The sequence below is a fragment of the Octopus sinensis genome, linkage group LG4 (genome assembly GCF_006345805.1).
Source record: "Octopus sinensis linkage group LG4, ASM634580v1, whole genome shotgun sequence".
NCBI classification, from domain to species: domain Eukaryota; kingdom Metazoa; phylum Mollusca; class Cephalopoda; order Octopoda; family Octopodidae; genus Octopus; species Octopus sinensis.
Window position 1 is genome coordinate 6,619,984 of NC_043000.1, and position 19,257 is coordinate 6,639,240.

At 33.9% G+C, this 19,257-nt stretch overlaps 1 protein-coding gene across 1 annotated transcript in view; it reads right to left on the bottom strand.

The window, feature by feature from the left end:
• Positions 1–606: 606 nt before the first annotated feature.
• LOC115210213 (vesicle-associated membrane protein/synaptobrevin-binding protein) overlaps positions 607–19,257 on the bottom strand; it is a 75,882-nt gene continuing 57,231 nt past the window's right edge. The window contains exons 2-6 of the mRNA XM_029778683.2: positions 17,190–17,342; positions 16,938–17,044; positions 12,411–12,482; positions 7,232–7,312; positions 607–675 (exon numbers count right to left, since the gene is read on the bottom strand). Of these exons, the coding sequence (XP_029634543.2) occupies positions 622–675; positions 7,232–7,312; positions 12,411–12,482; positions 16,938–17,044; positions 17,190–17,342 (467 nt within the window). The 3' untranslated portion in view covers positions 607–621. The remainder of the gene's footprint in view (positions 676–7,231; positions 7,313–12,410; positions 12,483–16,937; positions 17,045–17,189; positions 17,343–19,257) is intronic.

Consider the following 19,257-nt stretch of genomic DNA (forward strand, 5'->3'; position numbering starts at 1 on the left):
ATATGAAGCCAGAATTCTCATAACTAACAACAATCAAGGAAATCTTTTGTAACACTTAAAATCTCTCTTATAAAAAAAAACCTTCACATACAAACCTAAAATGAATTAAAGCATTATTTCAAGCATACTTTAGAATGTACTTAATATAAATAACTATGCTTTCTCTATAAACACAAGTTTATATGACATACAAACATTTCACTGAACTAAATAGAAATAGAAATAATAGGAACATGCAGTCCTGAAAAGATGAAAAGCAATTTGGAAGTTTCTTGCACTATAAAACAAAACAAATGCTAATTTAGTTTTTCGGTAAGCCAAGAGCAATGGATACCACATATGTCTCACAGAATGTACTAGAACAGAGCTATTCTTGAAGCAGACAAGAATTTAAGGAGCCTAGAAAACAAAACATCATATACTTCTGGACCTGAAAACATCATTTATAGCTCTAAGTGAACAGTTACCAATCATGAAGAAACATAGCTCATTACAACATTCAAGCAGACTTCTCTCATTACAATATCTAGCAAGTGATCAGTTACTAACAAGAGGAATTTTCATTGTTAGGTGAGCCATGAAACCATAGCAGCTTTCTTTAGCAAGCTACTTGGCGCTATTTTAAACTTTTGTCATAGCAACACTTTTAGCTGTTGTTAGAATGAAGAGGTAGAACTGCAAATAAATTTAAGTAAAAAAAAAAAAAAAAAGAAAGTACATTCAAGTATGAAGAATGTTATATTACAACAGAACCAATTGTTTTATTTATTTATGGTAAAGTGTTGCTGGGGCAAAAAGGAAGACAATCTTATTCATTGCAATTTATGATAAATATTTAAAAACTGAACTCTTTGTTGGTCATTAAAGCCTAGAGATTGTTCTTAACTTCAGTTTTTGTAATGTTAAGCGGATGAGAGAGATTCTCTTAAACAGGGTGCTTATTCTATTGTAGGCAACATCTTAGAAAGCCTGGTGCCTTTTCAGCTATAAATGAACTGAAGCAAGTAAATTATCTTTTCCAGAAAAAAACAACAAAGAAACACATGCAGTGAAATAGAAACTTCTTAGTCAGGAGCCAGTTGCCTAGTACCTTAATACTTTACCAATTTCGACTGTTGTAATGGGAATAGGTATTTAATCATGTCTGAAAGTTACAAGTTTTCAGCATACAAATAACTAAAGTTCAGATTTCTAATTAAGAGCTCATTTCTCATCATAACTTCACCAAACACAAGGTGAATATTTTGACCCTTCAGGCTACAGCACTAATTTAGCAGAACACAAGGATATAATTTATCAATCTACAGACATAAAGAACACTGCCATCATAGGAAGTGCTTTCATAGATAAACTGTTTTTTTTTAAATAATTAAAATTTAATTTGTTCAGCATACTGCATTTAAAACACAAAACAGTATCAAATATCACAAACATCAATTTCTATCCCTTTCTCCATGCTGACATGGTTTAGACAATAGTATCTTGTTACTTGTCACATGATACATATACCAGCAGAGAAGACTATCATTGAAGAGTATATCATGTCTTACAGTTGAATGCCCCTCCTATCATCAACCACTTTACAACAGGGACTAGGCACATTTTACTAGCACTAAAGATACCTGTAGTTAAAGAAAAAGGAGTATTAAGCTACTAAGAGCAGCTGCATTAATGGCAGCAGGGCCTGCACTGCCATTTTTGGGAAAGGGGTGGCAGCACAAGTTATCGGTTTCGTTATTATTATTATCATCTAACACTAATGTGTAATATAAGTCAAATTTTAAAATTAGTAACATCATGCTAGGCTCTAACTCAGGTGTCCAGAAGTTTGTTTCACAATCCCATGGTTCCAGGCTAATACTAATGCACAGCACTGAGCAGTGTCTTGTGCAAAAGTCATGAGTAAAACTGAGCAGATGATAATCCATCAGATGAAGTGTATTTACAGCCAGTCTATCACCCAGTTGATCCACCTGACCTATAAGTGCTTTCAGCATTCAGACAAGATATTATGCTGCTTGCTATTGTATCAGCCCATAAGTGAAAGCTTCATCTTGCTTGTCTCAGAGCCAGTGGAAAAAGATCAAGGGTGCTGCTGCCCTTCTTCCCATGACTAAATAAGATAACACATCTAATCATTAGATATGCAAACAAATGGGAAAAGCGTATGGTACGGCCCTCTTTTAACTATAAAAACGTAAATGGATGAAAAGCATATTATATGACATATGGGTTACTAATGTTGAAGGAGTGCCTGAAAGAAATATGGAATAATATGGGTTTAACAACTGAGTGTGCAATAAAAAAGAAAGTCAAGTACAAATGAGCCAGAAAAGAAAGTGGATATTAACAGTATTAGTTGTTTTCTATAAGAGGATTTATTAATATAATGCAAATAGATTCAGTATTTTGTGTGAAACATATTCATACATTACAAGAAAATACATAATACACAGAGCCAGTTGTAAGAAATTGCAGATTTTTAAAAATGAAGTGATTGAAGACCAACATAGACTGTTGTGTACAACCATTCAATAAATGTTACAACAGATTGTTGTTGTTATTATTATTACCATTTAAAAAAAATCTTTTAGTACTTAACAATTTACAAAAATTATTCAAACCCATTCAGATAAAAATTCAAAAACAATCTTAACTATATTTTTAAATAATGGCCACTTGAACAAAATAAAAATCAAAATTTTTTTAAGTGATGCACAAGATATTCGATATATGATAATGAGAATTATAAAATAAGCACAGTGAAGTTGTTACATTGAATATTATAATTTCTTTTCAAAGACAAAAATAGAATAAGCACCAAGTCTTAGCCATGTTAGAAAACTGAATGTAACCTCTATTAAAGATATCACAAATGACATATACCTTTTGGACACTGACATTTTGTTATAGTCAAGAAGGTTGAAGTATATATATAAATATATATTCATCGGACTTGCAAACATGCTCATTTTTAACTTTCACTATATATCATTTCCATTATTATAAATAATCTCTGCCATAGAAGATACAAGGGTTGTTGACATTTATAATTGCACAAAAATTAGAAGCGGCAATTTCTCCATTAATAACTTTAGTAATGGTTAAAGGATTGAAATAAAGCACAGATGCCAGTGTAGATCATGTTACAATCCTTGAACACAGGAACTTACTCTACACCCTTTAACAACTATAAATTTATATTTTCTGATATAGTCTTTTTAGATGCAATGATTCTGAACAACAATAAAGGGATAAAAAAATGAAGACAAGGACAGAGTAAGAGAAAAATTGAGGATAAAATAAATGAAATTCACACAAAATCCCCAAGGATGCTATATTGGAAAATATCTCCAGCCGCTGCTGAGGCAGTCGCAATCAAGCAGTCAGCAGCAGAACTTCCATAGCCTATTTCCAACTAATTGCCTGACTAGTACTATGTATCAAGTTAAGAAATAGGAATCAAGCATTAGTCATGATGTGGTGATTGGCATTTCACCAACAAAACACTCATGAAAATAAATTTATAGACCTATCAAAACCATCACTGCTAAACTTATTCAGCTAAATTATATTTTAATTTCCTTTTAACCCAGATAAGCATTTTTTTCCCCCCTTGACCATTTAAAATTTAGATGACCACATTTAATAGCAACTATAGAATTTGACGCTCCAAAATTAAATCTTTTTACAAACATAACAGTATACACTCACTCCATCTTTAACCAACATTTCTATACAAGAGTAATATAAATTTACTATTGTATTATAAGCGGCAAATGAAATCACTGCAGGTTTCATTTACTCAAAGCATTTACATCTATTTCAGCAAAAACTAGTATTATATTACAATATCTTAGCAGTTCAAAAATGTTTATATTCAATTATGAATATAGTTGATACCCTGACTATTTTAAGGTGCTCTAACTTCCCCATCCTGTAGAACATCTTGTATTTCACTCAAAAGCAAAATTACATATAACAGGGTACAGTGCAAATTATGAGGGCTTTTATTTCAGTATCTCATGATAAACATACTTGATGGAATTCTCACGAATTGTAAGCTAAAATATATATTACATTTCAATAGTTGTGAAATAGACATTAAGCAAAAAAAAAAAAAAGAAAAATCTGGCTCCCTTTGTAAATGTTTCTATTTATTTTAATATGTCTTATGCCACCTTAATTCATTTTAATGAAGAAAACAAGAAAGTTTTCATGCAAATGCTTTCCTCCACTCCAGCCAACCCACCGTTTTCAAGAAAATGGTTGCAGATTGAAACATTTTTAGTTACAGTAAACATACAAGGTGATCCTAACAGTCCCACCACCTAAAATATATTTACTTATATCAAGACAATGTGATAAACACACGTGTGTTACCATATAATTTGTACTGAATCAGGGAAAGAGACAAAGTCAGCTTCAGTACTTTGTTTTGGCAATAATTTGGAGCTAAAGATGAGAGAAGCTACATCAATGTTGAGGTCATACAATAATGTTGCTAAAATCTTTGAAAATCAAAGTCTAATAATGCAATCATTTCTTTCATTTAGTAAAATGGAAAGAATTTTAACACTTTTATTTCTGTTTTTTGTTCAAATGGTGGGCAATAGCAATGTCAACTTCCAACTCAAATTCAACTGCAATGTTGCTGTACAAGATACAACTGATGCAACCAGAGTTGAACTTTTGTAACTTTTACACCGACAAAGTCGGGCAGAGCTTGCCATGATGTCACATAGAAAATTAACTGACACATGACAGCCTTGATTTACTTCTCCCATTCATTTCCATTGAGAGTTTCGATCAAACTCAAAACTGCCCAACATATGCATCTGCTATAAATTTCTTGAGACGCATTACAGTAAATCCAAAAATACAAGTGCAGTAAAAAAAAACAACCCTTTTCCTAGTTCGCTGACAAAGCAAATCAGAAGGTAGCCCTTCATTTGTACACCACCTAAGACCCTTTGTCAAGAATGCAACTGCAGGGGTTGATCTGGCAACCTATAAATGTTAATGTGCAACATTCCTAGAATGTCTTGACATACCATTACTAATCTCAACTTTTATGATGGCAGAAATTGAGCCAGAATACTAGCATTGGCCTATTTTGATGATTGGGCCTTTTAGTTGTATCAAGCACATGCTACTGTTAAACATGATTTTACTGAACAACCCAATCTAATGGTGAACATCATTCCATATCAAACTTTGAAAGAAAGTTCTCAAAAATATTTTGTTTTGTAGCTATGTTGTGTTTTGTTAGTTGGCAATAATTTTTTTTTAAATCTACCAACATTGCAAGAAGCCAAGACACTATTAAGTGCCTGCTTGTAGAAAACTGGTCAGGTTTTCTATATTAATATTATATAATATTAAATCTATATTAATAATATATCTATTATATTAATCTTATATTTATATTAATAATATATCAATATTAATATTATATAATATATCTATTATATTAATATTATATCTATACTAATAATATATCAATATTAACCTCAATCATAAAACCATTTATCAACATTGTCTATATAGCCCAAACTTAGCAACATCAACACAAAAAGCCTTATGGATACTCTAATATACACAAACACAAGCATATACTTTTATTGAAACTACAGCGAAAGAGAGTTTCCCTGCTTTAATCTGACAAAATATAAATCTGACATTAAAAACAGAAGAAAGTACACAAATACTGACATGGAGTAAAGTTGCAAAAAGCATTAAAAACTTGAATCTAACAAGGCTATCATTTCTTTTAACATCTGTTGAAAAAAGTACAATACAAACAAATGGCAATACATTAATATATTTAATGTTTTTTTTTTGTTTTTTAAAGATGTATCTTAAGGCTTCTTACACCAAGTGTATTGAGCAATGATAGATTGAACTGTGACAAGATTGTAGTTGGAGGAAATAAAAATAGTCAGGAAGAGTTCTCAGGAAACAGGAGTTGGTATAGAAGGGGGATTAGCATATTAAATGCATTTCAAGTGTAGATGAGTCCAGAAATTTGATAGTAGGCCAGTCAGTGGTAAGCAAATGCCACGGTTAGGTAGACAAGACCAAGTCTACATCATCATCATCATCATCATTTAACGTCCGTTCTCCATGCTAGCATGGGTTGGACAGCAGATATCCCCTCAGGATCTCTAGACATTTTTGCAGTGTAGAGTATATCTGTTTTTAACAGAATTAGCAGTGTTTCAAGGTTGAAATTATTTCAAGTACTAAAACAAATTTTCAATGTTCCAACTTTGACTCCTTCATAAGTAATTCAGAGCCTCTCTGTAAGAGATTGGGAATTGTGAGGTGTAGAGTCTTTAAAGAAAATGGTCATGTTGTGTACTGTTCATTTGCAGAGAGGATGCTGAAATGTTATTTTACTGAAACATGAAAATGTCTGTTTTGAGAAAAACATCAACTTTTGCAAGAAAATTGCAGTCTCCATTATGATATATGCCTAGATTGTGTGGACAGGGTTGGTGTGTAATAACTGAGAGTAGGGTGGCACAAAAGAAGCAGAGGTATGGTATTGATGAAAGTTAGTTAGATAATACATGAAACAAGATTACTGATTCATTAGAAAGCTTTCAGCTGAAAGAGTTAATAGGGGAAGAGTAGCATTGCCATTTTCATTTTATGCCATACAAGGTAGAAAAGTTTGCTGATGTCAAGGGCAACAACTTTGCAAAAGTAAAATTTCAAAAGCAAGATACTGACTGAAGTGCAAAATTAAAGTGGGTGTCTCCAATTGAATGACTGAAGACGGATATAATCAGAAGGGTTCGTATAAACTATCAATTTAGAAATGAGGAACAAAAAGACGATAATAATAAATAACAAGCTAAATAAAAGAGGTTGAGGCATAGAATTGTTTTCAATATTTTGAGAAATTAGAACAGAAGCTAATTTAAGGACCTAGTGCTCCTAAGTGAGAGGATTGCACTTATCAATTCTAGTTAACCTTTTGGATATGTTTTAAGATCCCTGAAAAGAAGTTAGCTAAAATAAACAGCAACATATTTACTAAAAATGTTAAAATAAGCTACGGTGACAACATAGGAGTGTTTGTTTGTTTTTTCTATTTACATGTAAATAGAAAAAAGAAAATGAAACAAAAATTCACAATTTTTAATTAAGATAAAAATCAACAATAGTAAATAGAAGGTGCCAACAAAATTTCCAAAAATATACCTACAGTTTTAAAACTTACTTTAGGAGATGCCTGTCGCTCTTGCTGTGCATGTTTCACACTAGTTTGGTTAACTGCCTCTTCCAGCACCTCCACATTGTTCTAGACGATGGGGAAAAGGAGCACAACATTTCAGTTTCTTGCACAACACAGGGTAGATTAAAAACATGCATAGTTTAATTATACCAGTTGTCCATGCTGGTTTTAAGTAAACGTTCCGCCATTTGCTAAAGTACCGATGTACTTAGCAAATACCAACCATTACATCATGCATTGTATTTAGTATTTTAAACACTTAAGATGAAACTTTTTATAACAAGGTTAGAAACTGGTTATTTGTAACAATGTTAGAGGCTGGTTATTTTAACAATGTTAGTAACAGCAGCAAAAACATGATGTAAGTCTAATTCTATCTTAAATATATTCAAAAATATATTATAGCATACTCTTTTCTAGTTTCTGATGTTTGATGCCATATTCATTTTTATTACCATTTTACCCAAGTATACAATTTAGCCCCACTGAAAAGTAAAGTGGTTATACCAAAGGTTTTGTCTCTGGATGGAAAGTGGGATCAACCTAATTAGCTTCTAGTCCAGTTAGATCTTCATTAGACAGACCAGTTCAGCTCTATCCAAGTCTATACACACTATATATAGCCAAATTTATAAATAAGTCTATAAAGTATAAATAGCCAAATCTAAACCTTCTGCCATCATTTTCATGTCCACTTTTCCACAATTGCATGGGTCGGAGAGAATTTCTTTGAGGCAGGTTTTTTATGCCTATATGCCCTTCCTGTCACCACCCCTTGCTCATTTCCAAGTAAGGTAATTTTTCTCCATAACCAGACATGTTTTTATGGAGGATTGGCAATGAAGGACACTGCATGCATGACAGTGACATTCTCTTATAACCATTACATGGGGTTCAGGCAAAGAGACTCTTTCATACACACATACAAAAGGCTTCTACCAGTTTCAGTAGGCCAAATCCACTCACAATGCACTGGCCAGCTCAGTGCTATAGCAGATGCTTGCCTAAGGTGCCACACGGTGGGATTGAACTTAAAACCATGTGGTTGTGAAGCAAATTTCTTACCACACAGCCATGCCTGCACCTACATTATAAATAACCAAATCTATAAAAAAAAAAGTCTGTACACAGTTAACCCTATAAACAGTCTAAATACACTATAAATAGCCATAAACAAGTTAGTATACACTATAAATAGCTATATCTATATACAGTATAAATAGCTAATCTATAAACAACTCTGCATACACTATAAATAGCTAAATCTGTGGTGTAGCCACTATGTTTACTTTTCACAGCATGACTAAATTCCATGCTTTTGAAGTTATAACCACTAGATAGAACATCCATATCTACCTAAGCAGTCAAGTATCACAATACCAAACGAGTTGGATCTGGTTCTACTCAGACAATTAAGCAAACTATTCTATTAGGATGTTGTATCATTTTCCACAGGCGTTTTTCTTAAAACTTATCCAGTAAAATGATTTATGGGAGTTACAATCCACTAAAGACTGATGATGACTGTCCATAGGAAATGTCGGGAGTTGGAGGTAAATCCACCACTTCCAGTGCTTTCTGTTCATAGCTGCCATGAGTATCATGCCAAATCTCTCAAGTTATGTTTAGCCATGCATCTCAAACTGGGGTCCACCCTAGGTTCTCTAGTATTACCAGATAACTATCATTAGACTATCCTGGCAACTAACATGCCAAAAGCTAGTGGAGACTTAAATGTACCAATAGTTCTACAATGCTCAGAAGATTGGCTTTCTGTAAGACTGAGGATATTTGCAACCTTATCTTTTCATGACCTGAAATGCATGCAGTTTTTTTTTAATCATTATTCATGCATGCAACCTCTATAATAGAGTGGATAATATTATTGCCTGGCATACTTCGTGCTTCATTTGAGTCAAAACATGCTCGTAACTCTTTCAACTTTCCAAATGCTGGGCTGGCCCTGCTCATCCTGTGATTGACCTCATCAATGAGTTGACAAACCATCGCTTGTAATTGGCTGGCCTCTGCCAGACTCTGCCATCTAATGATGACTGGATTCAAGTTGTGCCACTTGGATTGAATCCAGATTTGGCTGACAAAGAATTAAACTTTGTAATTACACTAACAAAGATAAGGAGATGATCTTCAGTGAACAACAATTCCCTCACCAACATATAGATGGTATTTGTCATAGCTTTCAGATACAATACTTTAAGCAGATTAGCATCAAGTATCTTCAGTATACATTTACTTTCTTAAACATCACTGACAAAGCACACAGCCATCAAACTGTGCAAAGCTGGGACAGACCAGGATGGCCTGAGCACTTTTACCAGTGTTTATGGGATGTCATTTAATCTGAACCTTCTTAACATCTGCCACACACCCAACCAAAAATTTAAGTCAACAAGGACTGCATATAATGTTTCTCTTTTCCATTTTCCTACATTTTTGTTAGAATCCTGTCTACTCGTGACCCAAGGTGACCAATACACTCAGTGAATAACTATTGTAACATCACATTTTCCAAAGTTTCCAGCTCAATGTGACCTGAAACAGTGAGCAATGATTGTTGGAAATATTATAATACTGCACCTGGCCAGGTCATTAATTTGTGAAATCTGTGTCTTTGGCTAAGCTCTGTAGCTTCATTTTTATAATTCAAAGCATATCCAATCAAAATCCTTTTGAATAAACTTTTATCAGCTGAGAAAGTCTGCTCTTAGCAATCATATATACATACACACACTTAGTGGAGAATGAACTCCAAATGCAAATTGCGGAAGAGAGAGATTTCCAACATCTATTTTATTATAGTTTCTCACTTGCTATATACCTCACCTTCACAGAACAAAGACTGCTTCGGAATAAACACTGAAAAGTAACACTAAATCTATTACTGACTGAACAACTCCGAGTAGAGTTTACATGTTGCTATTTATGTTAACTGGCATTTTTATCTTATACATTTCTAATGCCTGCACTATCATACCCAACATCAATTTCTTCATTTGCAGACCCACTTTTACAGCAAACTTGCAGATCAAGATGGAAAGTATCAATTGAAGACATTGACTTCCACTTGACTTGGTCTTCTTAATAATACAAGGCATTGTGCCAAGTTAGAAATCAAAAGGAAAAGAACTTGAAAGAATATCTTATAAAAAAAGAAAGAAAAAGGAGATACCTAAGACGTATGCCCTTTTTCTACATTACATGTGATTAAACCTAATTTTTGTTGCAAAATTTTTTATTTCATTTTGAAAATGGTAAGTTACTGAATCTTGCCACTTTGTCAGTTAAAATAGATCTGCAGGTCAATGGTTTTTATTACTCTTGTTAATATCTAGAAGTGAATTCGTGTTCACTAGGGCCATACCACATAACAGATAGAGACCTACTTTGGAGTAGTTTAAAATTGAAAATTATAATATCCATGCCATTTGAGCATCCAGTGTTATATTTTTTGATAAATTCATAATTTTTTTAATTTATCCTTTGCAAATTATAGAACATTAATAGAAACAAATGTTTAACATTATTTTTTAACAATTCAGTGTCTAAATTTTAAATTCTAGTAGTTCAATATACCTGTCTAAAATCATGCAGTAATTCATTTAGCCAGTAATGTGAATCAGTCCACCCCTATTATCTCTTCTATACAGAGTCTCTTTCTTACAGTACATAACTGTGTTTATATTTTGTTTGCTTTTTAAGGTATTTATACATTAAAATATTCAAATTGGAAAAAGGACAAGAAAATGAAAATAGTGTTTGATTATAACCAATTAAATTATAGAAGAAATGGTTCATTGCATAATAAACTTTTCCTGTTTTTCCAGCTTTTAAATTTCACCTGACCCTATCTAAAACAATATTTCATTCTAATTTCAAAATAGAATTCAAGTATCTATGCATAACCTGTTAACAAAAAAAAAAAAAATTTAACTGCAATTTATTTTTAGAATTTCTAGGGTGGGGCTGAATAAACACAGTTTAATATTGAGGAAATATAATGCTCTAAATAGAAACATATTCCATTTACAGATATGGGCGCAATAAATAAAAGCTATCATTATCAATTTTTAGGTACACTCACCCATTTATATATAATTTTATTTTATAAAATATCATTTCAAATTTATCTTTTTTTTTTTTAATTTACCTGTATTTCTAATTTACCAGCAAAATGAGTGACAAATTGTGATTGTGTGTATTTACATGCATGAATTTATCTTACTTTGTTATGTGCAGGTTAATTTATTTAATCTTGTACTTTTCTTCAAATTTCAAAATTTTGGGTATACCTGTTTTATGTACATTCAAGTTCATCTGAAAATTCAGTAACGTGTCCAATTCCTCTTCATTAACATATTTTATACCCAACTGATATAATTAGCTAACTTACTTAGTAAGGTGATGTTCAAACAAAATTTAAATAAATTTCACAAGATTCGCTTTCTGGGGAAAATTATTTAATAAATTTATTAAATATTTTGTTGTGTTCCAAAAACCACATTCACGTCAATAAATAAAAGTTATAGTTGTCTTATGAAACTGGTCTAAATTCACTTTTTTTTTAGAATTTTACGCAAAGTTTGTTTTAATTAGGAACATAGTAGCAAAAGGGTTAAAACCTTGCAAGTTAGTGATTGCCAAGAAAACAAGAATAAATAGAAAAGGTCAGAAAGCTGCAGCTCAGAGGAAAAAAGATGAGGCTAAGTATTTAGTAGAAAATCTGGAGTAGAGTAAGACATGGTAGGGGCAGGGCACAAGGGAAGAGAATTCAAATAGAGACTTTAGCTGGAGTTGATATTTAATCAGTAAGTTAAAAGGAGTGGAGAAACCTAGGTAGCAGGGACAAGGAAAACAGGTTGATGGTGAACAAGTGATTGAGGAGTGTCAGCGATTGACAATTAGGCAGACAGCAATTTTTTTTTAATGTTTTTGTCCAAAATGTATGGGTCCCTAGAAAGGACATCAGGACATCTTCCTAGGTGTTTCAGCAATCCTCTGGTTTAAGATATACTTATCCTTTGTGTTTGGGTTGTAACTGTTTATAGCATTTTTCCTGGCTCTAAAAAGGAATCTGAGGTTTATTGATTGTAAGATTTCTTATAAATCTAAAAAAGAAATTTTTTTGTCTGAAAACTTTACTTACTTCTACAGGAGGCATTTCAAACACACACTTAAGTTTAGAATCCATCAAGTTCTCAGGGGAAACATCTTTCCACTGAAAAATAAATTAAGTTGGAATCTTAAAAATTCTGAAAAAATACACAAAAATACTCAAAATATTCTGAACATATACTTAGTTCACAAGAAATTAGGAAACAAAAAATACAAGTAGATATTTACATAATTTGAAGTATTTAAAAAGAATATATATTATAAAGGACAAGTGTACCCACGATCACTTTGCTCAGCAAATTGTCATTGATAAAAAAAAAAATATGCATGCATGTATAAATTTATATATAGCTGCTCAGGCACTATTATAACTGAGCAGAATGTTTTTGCTGTTTCAGGCATCAATGCATTCACAAGAAAATATTTTTCCCATCAAATATGTTGATAAATCCTCATTTGTAGGATCAACATCATTGATGGAGGTAACATTGCTCACACTGAAATTTGAAAGACGTGATGGGCTTCCAAAATTTGGTTTAGGTGGCTATGTGGTTGAGAAGTTTCCATTTCCCAACCACAGGAATCTGGGCTCAGCTCCACGGTGAGGCACTTTAAGCAAGTGTCTTCTACTATAGTTCTGGGTTGATCAAAGCCTTGCGAGTAGATTTGGTATATGAAAACTGTAGAAATCCAAACATGTATGCATGTGTGTGTGTCCCTTTATCTTGATATCATACAATGACTGTTAAATAAAAAGGACCACTATCTTTTACAAGCAGTGTTATTCCAAGAAAACATGTCCAGCCATGAGAACACAGGTTGAAGGTTGGCAGCAGGAAGGGCAACCGGCCATAGAAAAATCTTTGTCAATGAATACTGTTTGAGCCATGCCTTAATGAAAGTTAAAATGAAGAAGAAACAGTTTAGAGAGAGTTCAGGGAGCCATTACAACTGCTGGCAACAAAGGTCTTTTTCTACAGAGTGATGGGCAAATTGTATGAGGCTTGAGTTAGAATTGCAGATTTTAGTGTGCATCAAAGTAGACTGCAATGGTATGAACATGAGATGATTTGGTTGTGTAAAGTACCAATCAATAAATGTGGCTGGAGTTTGTGAGCAAAGGAGACCCAGAAAGCCATGAAACAAAAGCGAAGGCAGACCTCAGGGACCCTGAGCTTCACACAAGAGATGACAAAAGACTGAGAAGTCTGGTTATGTGTGTGATACTTAAGGTTTACCTTATCATGGCAAAACTGACTTCTGGAAGTACAGTTAGCACACTTTTTTTTTTAACTATGTGCACAAATGAGCCTCTCACCCACCAACATCTCTTCCACTGCAGCTCCTCCCATCCCAGATACCACATCTTCTCATCCATTAATATTGTTCTCTACACCTACATGTTACATTGATCCCTTGATCCCCCACACTAGACCACAGAAATCTATCCTCCTGCACTACACCCGATTCTCACTCCCCACTCCTCTGTAGTCTACCCAAACACATCATCTCTCCCGTGTTCTCCATGTCCACTGTATCATCATTACTATCTGTTATTGCTTTCTTGCATCTCTCTCTATCTCCCCAATTCATGACCTTTGGCCATTCCTGCATCCAGGATTCAACCTTTACCAATCCCTATAGACATTACCTATCTCTCTCACTTCATTTCCCAACACCTGCCTCCCAAAACACACATAACTCATGCAAACTCCCACCCACACCTAGTTTCTCACCCCCACTCACTTCTACTTACCTTATGTGCCACTTGGACACTGCATCACCGTTATTTATCTCTTTGCAGCAACTACTAATTCATTTCTCCCTCTCTCCTAAATGTAGGTAGCCATGTAGCTCCCCCTACAACAAGAATTTACTCTGCTCCCACCCCACCCCCTTCTCTTGTATCTTAACCCTCATCTGCTAGCATAAAACTCCTCCCTTCAAGTTTCACAGGCCTGCAAACTGCAGATCCAGCTCAGTAGCAGCATGAGAAAAACTGGCCAGCACATGCTGTAAAGTGGATGGCATTAAGAAGGGCACCCAGTCATAGAAACCCTGATAAAGCAGATACTGGAGCCTGGTGCAATCCATGGACCCATTGGATCCTATCAAACAGTGCAATCCATACCAGCATGGGTATGGACATTAAATGATGATGATAAAGCTACAGGTAAACATTTAAGTATACTATGACTTGTACAATATGTCACTATACTTACAGCACTCAGCAGTTCCTGACAAACTTAACAAACCTATTTTACTTGGTGACTGATATTGAAATCACAACTGCTTTGCAAGAATGACTTGAACTAGAAGCTGCATAGCAGTTAATAACCATGTGATATTAGATCTCAGTTGAACTTTTAGTACAATGTTTTCACCTTCAGTAACAATGCTGTCCTCAACCATGCAGTCATGTAAGTAGGCTATTCAAATTCTTGTTCTACTACAAAGTGCCATAATCTTAATTAAACTTTGCATCTGCATTATAACAATGTCCTTTTATCACAGTATGTGATATCACTCCAAAGATATAGTTGCTCAGGTACTCCATTATATAATTGAACAGAATGTTTTTATCATTGCAGGTATCAGTGCATTCACAAGATATTTTCCCATCAAATATGTTGATAATTCCTTATTTGTAGAATCAACATCATCATTGGGAGATAATATTGCTCATACTGATATTTGAAAGATCCAATGGGCTTCCAAATCTTCATTTATCATTTCACATTCATCCAATACAATTTCAATGCCATTTGGAAGCACAATCTTGTCATCAATATCGAGTTGTTTCATTTATTTCAAACACAAAGTCGGCTCAATCATTCTCCTCTCAATTCTGTCATCTCACAGTCACAAGTTTCAGTGTCATCACTCTTCTGAAATGAAGAATGGGTTCTAATTATGTTCACAATAGCAGCTGAGCCAGTTTTCTATAAGTTAGGAAATGTCTGACGAAAATCCCTTAGAAACATGACACCATGATTTTGCCATGATCAAAAAATAAACTATTTTGTAAACGACCATGAAATGCACAATCAACAGCTTCATACACATACCTCAACATCTCTGATGCTTCATTCACACAGGTGAAATCAGTCTCGAATTATTTTTGCCAGTTTGTTGTGAACATCAATACTGCAAACAGAATCCCTGTCAATGGAAATTGGAATATGGAAAGTTGTATAACCACTTTGGTAGAACAATGCAGCCAGTTCCTTGTAGATTCAACAGCGACAACTAGAGGCCTCCTCACATGTTCAAGTGAAATATATCTTTCTGGAACTGCCAGGAACATCAATAAAGAAATGAATCTGGGTTGTTACTCTCTAAGAGATTAAGGTGTCAAAAGCATGTCAGTGTTGTTGCTTTAATATTTCTTCCCAGCAGTTTGTTCCAATCCAATGCAGATTGTTGCCATCAATGTATGGAAGTGATTCAAGACATTCTGATGCTTTGAGTGCAGATAACTCAGAGATGAGCAGAAAGGAAGTTCTATCAGGGAGTTTGCAAATCAGTGATAACTTTCTTCTCAAGCAGTTCAGTCATCATCATCATCATCATCAACGGGATGCTAAAGTCAACGATCTTCTTGTGGCTTGGAAAGAATCTCAACTGATCTGAGATTTTACATGAAAGACACAATGAGGCCCATCTTTAAAGCTGCTTCCTTGTAAGTTTATGGCATTCCTGTCCTCCAGTTTTCAGCAGATGATATCTTTTAGAATCTCATGAAGTAACAAAATATAGTCTTCCAATTGACAAACCACATTTTATATTTGTGCAAGAGTGTCTTCATTAGTATATAGTAAATGCTTTTGTACATGACCACTTTTACCTATTTATCTCATATATGAATTTTATTAAAGCAATAAAAGTATTATTTGTCATGGAATCTTTTAGAAAGTACATGAGAGTATATCATGACATTTGTACAAATGACCAGCCTTCCTCAGCTGTAGTCTTTATGTATTCACTCAACATACTAGAAATAGCAGCTGATTTCCCTCACTCACACCCTATTGTCTTACCCCTTTGTCTGCCCAAAGCATTTCATAAGTTTGTCCTAAACACCCATACTTGTTTTCAGACTTTTAGTTAACTTTTATTTCACACATTCCAAGAAATATAAAGCCTTCTTTTCCTAAGACCCAAGTTACTCTAGTGGTTAAAAAAAAATCTAGGAGCGAGTCTCATATCCAATGCACAGATACCAGGGAAATATGTCTTGTGCGTCACATGTGATACGCAAGGCAGGCAAAGGATTACAAAAGAAAATGAGGACTAATAAATGTAGTCCTAATATCATAAAAGCAATGGTCAAACTGGAATGCCTTTCATTGTCATGTCTGTTCAAGCAAGATAAACCTCAACTAAACAGTGCAAGTGAAATAAAAAAAATTTTTTTAAGTATTTGCCATTTGACTTCTTCAAAATATCCACTTGTCCCACTTCATTGAGCAAGGATGGAAGGGATGAAATCCTGGTCACGATCAGAAAAGATTTGTCATGTTATTTTAGTAACAGATACAAAAATATAACCGCTTACCAATGCTTCTTGGCTTTCTATTTCACCATCAGGAGCGAACATTGTCTGTACCATAAATTTGTGTTTATTTTTCTCTGAAGGATCATAATCAAATGGCTGCAGCATAACTGAAATTTATTTTGAAAATTAAATTTGATTTTAAAACTAACTAACAACAAATAAACATAAAATACATATTATTAGTACTTAAATCTTCTAGACAAACAGTTTTACATTAGATTATCAAATAAGTTACAATTGAAATAAATTTACCTGCAACAGTCATTTGTTCTTTAGGTTTGATAAGGCCACTGTTGGGCCGTACACAGTAACGTTTTGGTGCAGTGGTTTTCACTTTGAAGCATACTGCACGGCATGTGGGATTGATTAATTTTAAATTTGCTGTCACAACGTCTGTAAAAGGACCTGAAAGATAATGAAAGATAGGCTTAGTGAACGGTTTCGAAAACTGCTATTACTGAAAAACAAAGGATTATGATGTTATGAAAAACAAAGGAGTTACGTATTTAAAATATGAAGTATAGCATACTTGGCAAAAGGAGAAACTGAAAATGAAGGTTTGCACATGTTCTATCACATGAGGATCAGAGTCATGAAGTGCTCTGGACTGTAAAGCAGTGTATAAGTGAAACAAGACATTGTTGGGAAGAAATGTATATGGAATGATAGTGGTGCACATACCACCCATCCCACTAACACTGAAAAGAAAGAGGTATGGAAATGAATGGAGAGAAAGCATGAGAAATACAGGATCTAACCTACACAGATTGAACAGAAAGACCAGCCACTGAAGAAATAAAAGCTGTCAAGTCAACTAAACCCTTAGCAACAGTAGCTGAAATGAAGTAGACCACACATTTGTCACTCGGTTAAACTGTTATACAAAATGACTGGCAGAGTGATATCATCAAGAGGAAAAGAGATGTTCCAAAGAGACAACGACAGAAGCATCAAACTGTTATGAAGATTACTGAAGGTATTCTAGTACAATTGATAAAGAAGAACATAAATCTAGATGAGATGCATTTCAGGCTACTACCAATGCCTTCTTCCTCCTGAGACAACTACAGAAGTCCTTAACAGTAAGCTGCTCCATCAAATGGAGAATGCCTTTCATAGAGTACCATGCACTCAGTGGAGATGAAGGGCTTGTGGGGACTGGGTAAGCCATGAAAAGAGATGCTGTTAGCAAAGTGAGACTTGGTAATGTGTTCAGCATGAAGGTAGGTATAAACCAGAGCTCAATTCGCAACTCCCTCCTTTATATCACTGTTCTCCAAAGACATAGTTATCGTAACTGAATTTGTCTAAATTTATAGAAGAAATTCCAAACTTAGAAACAAAAATTAGAATTCAGAAACCTCAAAATAAACCTACAATCGCCATCATAGAAATGCCCAGACAGAAAAGGAGCAAGTTCCATACAACTAAAAGACAATCTGTCATTATTATTAAATATTTTCTCAAACAATCTATCACCTATTTTTTTCATTATTTGCACAATTAACAAAGTTGTTGATTTCAAAAATGCTCATGTTTTTCTTTCTTTCTATCTCAATATTTAAATTTACCTCAGAATATGAAACTCTTAGTAATTTTAGAATAACTCAGTTATAAACCATCACTTTCATATCTACTTTACCTAAATGTACTTTTTGTCTGATCCATGTAAACATGGTAGAGTTTTCTGCAACCAGTTGCCCTTCTGGTCACCAACCCCTGTCTGTTTGCAAGCAAGATAATAATAATCCAATCTACTGAACAAACAGCCTGGATATGTTAACAGAGAACTGGAAACAAACACATTATGAATGAGCCTTTTTATTTACAAAGACTGTGCAAGGCCTGTCAAGATGCCAGGATTTTGCAAGCAAATGGCATCAGACATTGTGAACAACCAGTCTTCAAACAAGCGAAATACAAACACACACACGACAGGCTTCTTTCAGTTTCTGTCCACCAAATCCACTCACAAGGTTTTGGTTGGCCTAGAGTTATAGTAGGAAACACTTACTCAACTGGGACTAAACCTAAAATCACGTGATTGAGAAGCTTCTTAACCACACAGCTATGCCAGCACATAATAGCTATCATAAAATAATAAATTAGCTGTAACAGCTTATGTAAAAAGAGCGTGTTGCAGTCGAGTATTAAAAATGCAGCAATTTCCAGGATGTCAAAAAGAAATACACAACAGTAGATTTGTGTAACATAAATAGTTATAAGTTATTAATTGTAACTTCTATATTCACATTTGAATGAATTACAAATCAAAAGGGTTTTTTGCCCTTGTATTTTGCAACAGAACAAAAGAGCAAAT